Source organism: Limulus polyphemus, unplaced genomic scaffold (genome assembly GCF_000517525.1).
Source record: "Limulus polyphemus unplaced genomic scaffold, Limulus_polyphemus-2.1.2 Scaffold1875, whole genome shotgun sequence".
NCBI classification, from domain to species: Eukaryota; Metazoa; Arthropoda; class Merostomata; order Xiphosura; family Limulidae; genus Limulus; species Limulus polyphemus.
This window is the reverse complement of record NW_013667485.1, coordinates 128,276-138,055: the sequence shown is the minus strand read 5'-3', so window position 1 is coordinate 138,055 and position 9,780 is coordinate 128,276. Positions and strand designations below refer to the sequence as shown.

Sequence of the window (9,780 nt, the reverse complement as noted above, 5' to 3'; positions counted from 1 at the left end):
ACAGAACAAACAATAGTAATATAAACAATTCCAAATTAAGAGATCAACTACTGACACTTCTTTGCTCAATGCTCATATACAATTACAAGTGTAACTACTGTAAGGTCACATGCATTGACAAAACTAAATGATACTTGAAAACTAGTCGACGAGTACTTAAGAGTATCAAGTAAACGTGGTCTTTACCTGGTAAAACCCTGTCACTCAGCAGTGCAATTAGATTATGGGTCATAACATATCAATTAACAGCTTCACTATTGTTACAACCTTGAAATTTTCATTAAAGAAATCCTCTAATTGCAATCCAATCTAAATAATCAACAACATTCTTTCAACTAAAACTGTATTAATTCATATATTGACAAAAACCATCAATCTGAAATTCATGTATCCAAAATTGTGACTGATGTATTAGTATTTACTTTTCAGTTTGTATTTTATGTATAAATGTGTTTACCCTATTGTTTACTAATGTTAATGTTTTTATAAATTCTGTAGTTCACTTCATGGTTCATATTCTGCTGCTCACTCCTTCTCTACCACTATAATTAAGACTTTACCTTATTTGTATTTATATATCAATGTACAAAACACTACAATCCAAGGGCTTTCAAATGTTGGACCTTTCTTCACCAGGGACAAAGTGATTCCTAATTTGCCTCTGATGAAGAAAGGTCTACCTTGTTTCCAGACTTTACTGATGATGCAATAAGTATATTCCAAAATGTTCATTGAATCATGTAACTAAAATGTTTTTCATCCTCTCAAAAGTGTTTATTTTCATTGGTAGACTTTTGTTTTCCCCCTCATAAACCTATTACAAGTACAAAAAATTTTCTAGGTTATGCAAGTGTTCATTATTTAATGTTAATTTTCAGGTAAAGATAACATCTTTTGTTTCTAATTGTTAAATTGATTTTTCTGGTTTATAGTTATCAAATGAATAGATATTTGTTATTACATTTCCCTATTGAATATAACAATTCTATTGTAATAGAAAGCTACATCTCTACATTCACTACCTACTATTAGCCATACACCATGCAATAAAGTGCATGTTCAAGTAATGGGAACAGTGGAGAATACTGGTAAATAATAAACCACAATGCATATGAAAGTACTCAAAAACTAGTAAATTAAATTAAGCTAGGAGAGTTTAATTGCATTTTATTTTTGTCTGAATCCCCTTGGTAAAAAAAAAAAAAAAGGTTTACCAAGGTTTTAACATAATTTTATTTTTGTCATCAATATTTTTACATTCTGATAATAACTCAGGAGAGGAAGAATGCCATGCCATTATATATTGTACAGTGAAATATGCAGCCTGTGGACCAATACATTAAATTTTATGAAACATTTCTTGAGAGTCAATGTCTAAAAAAAAGCTGAAAGTGATGACAGTGATCTATCCTTTCTTGGGTATTCCATGCCGAGTCCTTAGGATAAATTTAAACTACTAAGACATTTTCTTACTCATAAAGGTTCCTTGTGTACAGATGGTTTAAAATTTAATTTTCTCAGTATTTTTTATCTGTATATTACAGTCCATGAAGGACACAAACTTTACTCAACATACTCAAGTTTTAAATATACTAGTTGAGGGAACCCAAATATTTTGAAAAAACTCAGATTCTTTTAGGTAACTGAAAATAAGCCTTTTGTTTCTTTTACAAACTAAGGAAACTATGAAGAAAAAGGAAAACATCTCAATTTAAGATTTCTTTTCAGTTACCCGAGAGAAGCCGAGTTATTTTTAGAAACTGTCAACTTTTGTTTTCCTTTTCATTAGTATTTTCTAGCAAGATTCAAGCTTTTAGACTGGTTGATAGTCCGGAATTCTTTGTAAATTACTGTTGAATTTATGGTATATTAAATTCCTGCTAAGACCAAATTGACCAACCTCATACAGAATTAGGGTAGAGAAAATAACAGATAAAATATAAAGTTTTACTGAAAACATACATTTGAATTGTATTTAGGAGGTTTTAGAGAGTACACAATTAAATCTGAGATTTTGAGTTTTTTAGTTTACAGAGACTGTCTCTTTTAAAAGAACATTATCAGTTTCTATAAAATAGAGCCCATTTGATTAGTATAATTAAAAAATTTAACACACAAGTTACTTTCACAATCACAATAATCTTTAGTAGATCTTTTATATATGTAATCAATGTTATGGCAGTTAGTGAAAAAAGTTATAATTGTTTTGAAACTTTACCTATTTCCCTTGTAAAAAAAACTAATGTATATTGTAAATAAAATCAAGACCTATATCTCCAGAATGTATCTTTATTAGCTCAATATTTTGTTTTTTACAGGTTTGTAACGAGCTATCAATATCCTAAAAGTTCACCAATCCAGTTGAATTTCAATTCGAACATCATCATCAGTAAATCAAACATTGATAAAAGCGTTTAGAAAGTTCAGAATATATTAAAATATCAAACATTCTAGAATTTGAATTGTTAAAACAAACCAAACCAACAATGCTAAATACATAATGTGTGTAAACCAACAAGTAAACTGTTAAAATCATATAATTTAGAATAGGATACATTACGTATATAAAATACCTCTTCATATTTGTACGTATAAGCATTATTTCTTCTTATTATAGCAATACATACACAAAATAATGTCGGCAAACATGTTTCAATCATTACGAGTTTGTATAGAGACTTCATCAAAGTTCAAGATATTAAAATCTTAAAGAATGCTCTTAATGTCTCTACAGTAAAGGTCAACCTTAATATTTATAATGCTGAGCATTATGGAAAAGAACATGGGATACTGCAAGCTAAAAACATCTTATCGAATGTCAAGACCTTATTTAAATGTCAAAGTTTTTTGGAATGAAAGATGTAAGAAGCCATTTTAATAAAAAAAAAAAGAGACCTAAAATGATCAAATATAAAGGTTGGCCTTTAGTGTAAAAATGTTAGGAGCATCATTAAGGTTTTAGTATCTTGAACTTTGACGACATCTCTATACACACTCATAATGGTTGAAATATATTTTCAGACATTGTTTTGTGTATGTATTGCTATAATAAGGTGAAATAATACTTATAGATACAAGTATAAAGAGGTATACACATAATGAATCCTATTCTAAATCGTATGATTTTAACAGATTACCTGTTCATTTACACATATGCATTTAGCATTGTTGGTTTGGTTTGTTTCAACAATTAAAATTCAAGAATGCTTGATATTATTTTAATATAATATAATCATGTGTTTCAATGTTCAATTACTGATGACAGTGTTCCAATTTAGTGATTAGTGAACTTGTAGGATATCAATAGCCTCTGACAAAGTTGTAAAAGCAAAATATTGAGCTAATAAAGATACATTCTGGAGATATAAATCCTTATTTTATTTACATTTATAGAAACATTTCATAATAAACTACAGTTTGCATTAAAAAAAGATACAGAGCAATGTATAATGTACTTACCTGTAGAAGAGCTGTAATTGCAGCAGTCACTCTAACTTTATTCTCAATATCAGGACCACTCAGTTTATTGCTGAAATAAAATTGATTAAGCTTTAAGTTTTTAATTATCAGTGACAAAGGACTGAAAGTTTGAAGTGGAGAGCCAACAATATACTTAAAATGCAATAAATGTTGATTTTTCACATTTGAAAAAAAAAAATTATAAGTTAGGTCATTTAAAAAACAATTACAAGCAAAATCACACAAAGAATTATTTGAAATAAACTAAAGAAAACTTTGTAATTACAGGTAAATAAATGCACAAGGAAGAAAAAAAACTGATTTTTTCAACAAACTAAATCAAGTCGAGTTACTAAAACTCAATTCAGCATCTTGAAGCAATCTATCACGAAACAGCATTTCCTATTTTGGTGGCTTTTGCTGATCATTCCATGTTTATTGCTAATAAAAATCCTAGATACATTTACAACCTTACCAATTGTAGAGATATTAAATACAGATGCACATAGAAGCAATACCTAAGATTATAAGAAAAAAAAAAGAGAGTGTATTTAATCACTTACATTGTTTGAGATGTTATATTTTTAATATTGATGAAACTATATTAATAATAATTCAAAAAAGAATAAAAAAAGAATTTGGTGATATCAAACTAAAAAAACAAAAAAGTGAGAGAGAGAGAGAGAGAGAGACTTAGGAACATTAATTTTGAATACCCTTCATGAAAAATCTCAAGTTTCAACAGGAAGACGAAACAAGACCCCCACATATCTACTAAAATATAAAGAATCACGAGAACTCTAATATTGAGAGTTAAACAGATCCATGACAAACAATTGCAATAGCAAGTTCATCCAAGGACTAGTAAAAGGTTAGCTTAGAAAAAGGTTTTAAACTGCAATGACTGTTTAACAGTGCTTACACTCCCATGGACCCATTTCAGTGACATGCCCTCCTGGAGTGAGGTAGAGAGATTTGTAAAAGTTATTATGTGTTGAGGTATATCCCACTTGAATATGTATGATGGAAAAGATCACTGACATATGAAATTAGAAATTGCAGGATAGTGCACGTGCACTTTTGTTTGATTAACAATGCGGTATCAATATGATGTTGATTCTTCTCTTCATCCCAGGTAGATGTTTTGCTCTCCTGCCTTAGCAACTAGGAGTTGTACATAACAGCCTAGAAGCTGGCCATTTAAGCTATGACTTACATTGTTTGAATAAAGATTCTGGGTATTAGTTCATTTGTCTTTGCTGCTCATGTTTAAAATTATTCTTTGGATAACATTTCCAGAACTCGTTATATTACAGATGTTTATAACTTTCTAGCAGAAATCAGTGAATTTGAATACCACATACTAAGTTATTACGTTACATTTTGGTCTTGTGACAAGAGGATTTTTAATTTTGAAGTATATTTTGAATGTTCTTCTTTCATGCATTTGACTCCATGGTTACTGTAAAGTTTGTAAACCATTACAGTGAAAGATCACTTTCTAAAACCATATAGAACTTACTGTGGTGATAAGGATCAAGAGCTACATCTGTTACTGGTCTATTCTCAGGGCCAAGAGATTGATATGCAACAAGGGGAAACCACTGTATCACCTCTGCTGGTATTTCTTGCATAGTTATAGAGCTAACAATCAATCCAGACATCCCAAGAGTCACTGTATGGTTCCTACAGGACGTTTAGGCATTTGTTAACCACTGTAACCCAGATAATCATTTGAGTCAGCAATGACCAAGGACAGTGGTAAGATCTCTGTTTGGATGAAGTTTGCTACATTAGTTGGTTCCAGGATCACTTTTACATGCTAGCAAGTTTCAAAGCAATGGCCATTACAGATGATGTGTATATCTGAATTACTATAAAATGACTAGCTTTCTGTAATTTTCAAGCGATCAACATTTCATAATTTTTTTCATTAGTAGAATACATCTTTAAGTAAAAAGTAAACACCCATTTACACATAGTTTTCCCTTCTTTCTGTAAGCATAATGGCAGTATTTATCTTATTAATAAGAAATGTAAATCATTAAAAACTTGCACAATCTTTTTAGATAAAAAAACAACACCAATACATCCACTCTTTGGTATAATTTGGAACTAAAATATTTGATAATGTTCAATTCAGGCGATTTTTCTGTCGTTGTGTTGGCTTAGCTTGTTAAGTAGATGAGTGTAATCTAATTTAACAATGGCATTCCGAAGATTGGTTGTATCGACGTTAAACTTTTCAGTAAGTTGTCTCTTCTGACGGTGTTTCAGTCGAAGTTCTTGATCCAACAATTTCTTTTGACAAGTCCTGTAAGTTGAAGAATTTTGTAGATTTTGATTGGATAATTCAAAATGGAGGAACTTAGGAATGACGTGTCAGAGCTTGCATTCAGTAAGGAAGCAAATATTGAGATTAACTTTCTTAATTTCAAGGTCCCATTTCTCACAGGCACGGTATACACGCAGAGTATCATTTCTATATCGTCGAATCAGAACATTAGCAATCGATGCGTTTGAAGGAAAACGAAGTTTGATGGGTAAAAAGAAAAATAATAATATTCCTTCACAGCTCAAGTAAATCATTCTTTGTACGTGTATGTAAAAAGTATTTTGAAGTCATGATTGACACTGAAAAATGCATATAATATTTTAACTAGTTGTTATTTGTAAAACCTAGTGAAAATGCATATCAAAATATAGATGAAATCATCTCTTGTTACAAGCAAGTTAGCGGTTTTGTGCCTTAATAATGAAATTAAAACATTTAAGTAAAGAACCTACGAAAGTTAACATTTTCTAACACTGAAAATATATTTCCAATAGCAAATTAACATCATCTCACCCAAAGCTGTCTTGACCTTGATTTGCCCTATAATCATTGCTAAAATTTTTAATAGCACACCAGTCTTTTATACCCCTTCATGTTTAAGCCATTGCAGCAACATGTGCTGATCATGTGACTACCTTCCAGCAATCATACTGCACCATTTTTACTAGCACAGGTAGCTTCCTGTACCATGCAGCACAAGAATTGGCAGATACAAACCAGAAACACCAGTCAATCAGTGAGGAGGAAGGGTGGTAAGTACCTATCAGAAATACATTTTCAGTGTTAGAAATGTTAACATCCAAAATGGTACTAACTCCACCTCAAAGCTAGAATTCCACATTGCAAAGGTAGAGAGGCCGGTGAAGGTGCAAACGTAATCAAACAATTAGAGAATAACCACTATGAAAGAACAGATGTGCCATAATTATAAAAGGAGGCACACTTGTGGGGTATAGCACTACTTGTGAAACAGGTATGGTCTTCACCCATTAACAAACAAAGTAAGATACATAAGGCAGAACTCAATACACAGGCACCATGTCATGTAATACAGATTCTGCCCATGGATAACAGAAAGTATGTAAGATGTCCACATATGTAACAAGCGTGAGCACATGACACAATCATAGTTAGATTTAAAGGTTCTGTAATCAGATACAAGTATATATGGCTAGTGCTAAAGGACCATAAAATTTTTTTGAATAGGTCCATTGCGGTCTGCCATGGCAAAAAACATCCAGGGGAAATGCCTTGGGATACGTAGGATTATGCCAAGTGTGGTCCATCCAGTCAAAAACAACATTGGAAGTGCCTTGCATAAAATTGTAAGATCAACAAAAAAACAACCAGGGAAAGTGCATTGGGTTTATATTAGGAATTTTTAACTTCATATTTTGTACGTAACAGATTGTATGATCAACAAGTGTGGTCAGCCCTGACAAAAATATTTGGGAGAAATGCCTTATGATATTATAGAGTAAGTCAAATGCGATCCGTCTGGGCAGAAAACATTCAGTGAAAGCTCCTTGTATTAAAAAATAATATTTTGTGAACACCAAGTGTAGTCAGCCTAGGCAAAAACATCGGGGAGAAGTGCCTTACGTTTTACTGACTATAGCAAGTGCAGTCCATTCAGGCAGAAAACATCCAGTGGAAACACTTTGCATAAAATGTTTATTTCCTGACCAACAAGTGCAGTCTACCTGGGCATAAAACATCCGGGAGAAGTGCCTCGGATTGAGCATATTATGATATTGTAAAATAATAAATATAACAATGACAGCCCTCTTCTGACAGAGTGGGTACACATGACTATGAATTTTGTTTTACCGTACAAATCCCACTCCAGAGGAAACCTCCACAGTCCACCAGAAGTGGCAAGTACTCCGTGCTCCACTAGAAAAAAAAGGGAGGAATACGTATTGGGGAGCTCAGAGGAATGACACACTGGAGACAGTGCAATAGGTGTCTACAATTCCCTATTTTGAAAAGCAGAACGATCCCGATTGTAAGAATCATGGGTCAGTAGGGGTTGGCAAAAATCCCCATCTGCAGTAGTCATGGAGTCCATGAGTGACGGTCCTATATATATGATACAGTGATGAATAAAAAAAAAAAAGATACAATTGTTAGAAGCTCAGTCAACAAAGCAAGGGTGTTCAATTGTGTGAAACAGAAAATGTGAAAAGCTTTTGTGCATGTTATATTAATTGTTTATAGCTGGTTAAATCAGCACTATGAAACAATAATGAATGAAATATCTCATTAGCATTATCGGTCAAAGTTGTCAACTTATTGTCATAATGGATAATGTCTGTGGTAATAGCACCCAAACATGTACTGAGGAAAATGCTTCCCAAAAAACTGGTGGGTTTTCCAAAGCAGATTTTGTCTGAGCTAGAATATAGATTTCATATTGATATTAATTTTATAATCAAAATATATCATTTCATTTAGGCAGATATTTTACAAAAAACATGATAGATCTTGAGCATAGAACACTTATCTGTTCCTCAAGAGGTGGAAAAACAAGGAAGCAGAGGATATTCAGTGCCCTTGTGCACCTCACTTTAAGCTGCTTTGAATGCCGAATAAAAGTCAGCTTACTGTCAAAGAGAAGTCCTAGGAACTTTGTTTCAGCCACCATTGATATCTATACACCCCCCAAAAAAGTGAGATCATGGTAAATTCCCTACTGGTGGCAGAAATGCATACAAATGACTTCAGAAGATAAATATTTGAAACCACTAGCTGTGATCCACTCATAAAACTTGTTGAGGGCAGTTAAAAGTTTTCTTACCTGAAAATGTATTTCAGATAGATACCTCTCAGCACCACTAAGAAATATTACCTCTTGCACAACTGCCATGGCAAGTTCCTGCATATGCCACAAGCAGGTTCTATATAACTGTTATTGCATAGAAATCTCAGTGCAAAAATAACAATGGACTTCCCAAAAATTGATGTTTAATATAAACAAAATAAAGTTAGTCTATAACGTAGATTTTATGGTAACTATAAATCCATAGTTATTTTTAAGAAACTATAGAATATTAATTATTATACTATACTTTCTCTCATATACATTTCCAAGGATATATTAAAGTAATTTCAAGTACCTATTAAACGTGATAACAAAGAGTCTACCAAATGTTACTCACTTAACATACTCCATTACTTTTTCTCTGTAAACTTCTCGTGCTTTATCATGATCCATGCACCAATACACCCTATCCATAATGACAGAAATGTTTGCTTGAGTGGTATCTGTGATATCCATGCTACTCTCATACTTTATTTCTTTCAGCTCACTGGCTATTTCCATGAGTGCCCAAATCCCTGAAACCATTATACAACAGCAAATATTTTATGTTCATTCTACAAGATGATTCAAAAACATCATCAAAAAACATAAAAGGTGCAAGCTCTCTAAACTTGCTTTTTAGTATATTTCTTAACTCTCTCAACATGGGCTCAGTCATTTTGACTGACCATGTGACCTCTTTGTACTCGATTAAAGTCTTTAAAGACTAAATACTTCTAACTTCACAATATAGTATGTATATCTTTACGAAATTTGGCAGCCTTTCAGTTCATATTATAAGTCTTTCACATATAAAAAAAGTCATATTTATAGTGAAGTATTTTTAATAAAATAAAATAAAGATTTATCCTTTAATATATTGAGTATTTGTTTTGAATAGTCCGTGTTGCAAAGTAATTTTCATGTTAAAACTAAAAATACTTTTCCTCATCTCAAAAATTTCAAATTCCCTTTATGTAATTCCTAAAACCTCCTAAATTCATTTCAATCATATTTTCTCATTAAAACTTTATAGTTTATCTGTTATTCTTTCCACCCTATCTCAAAATGGGATTGGTCAATTCGAGTCACCTCGTAACAACGGAAAAAAATTGAAATAAACCTAAATTACCCTTTTTTTTTCGTTCTAGAATGACTTCAAATTGTAACATGAAACTACATT

The 9,780-nt window shown here is 31.8% G+C and overlaps 1 protein-coding gene across 1 annotated transcript in view; it reads right to left on the bottom strand.

The window, feature by feature from the left end:
• The window catches only part of LOC106465224 (protein unc-45 homolog B-like), a 152,579-nt gene that overhangs the window by 77,930 nt on the left and 64,869 nt on the right, over nt 1-9,780 (bottom strand). The window contains exons 8-9 of the mRNA XM_022393080.1: nt 8,956-9,133; nt 3,460-3,529 (exon numbers count right to left, since the gene is read on the bottom strand). Coding sequence (XP_022248788.1) covers nt 3,460-3,529; nt 8,956-9,133 — 248 coding nt within the window. The remainder of the gene's footprint in view (nt 1-3,459; nt 3,530-8,955; nt 9,134-9,780) is intronic.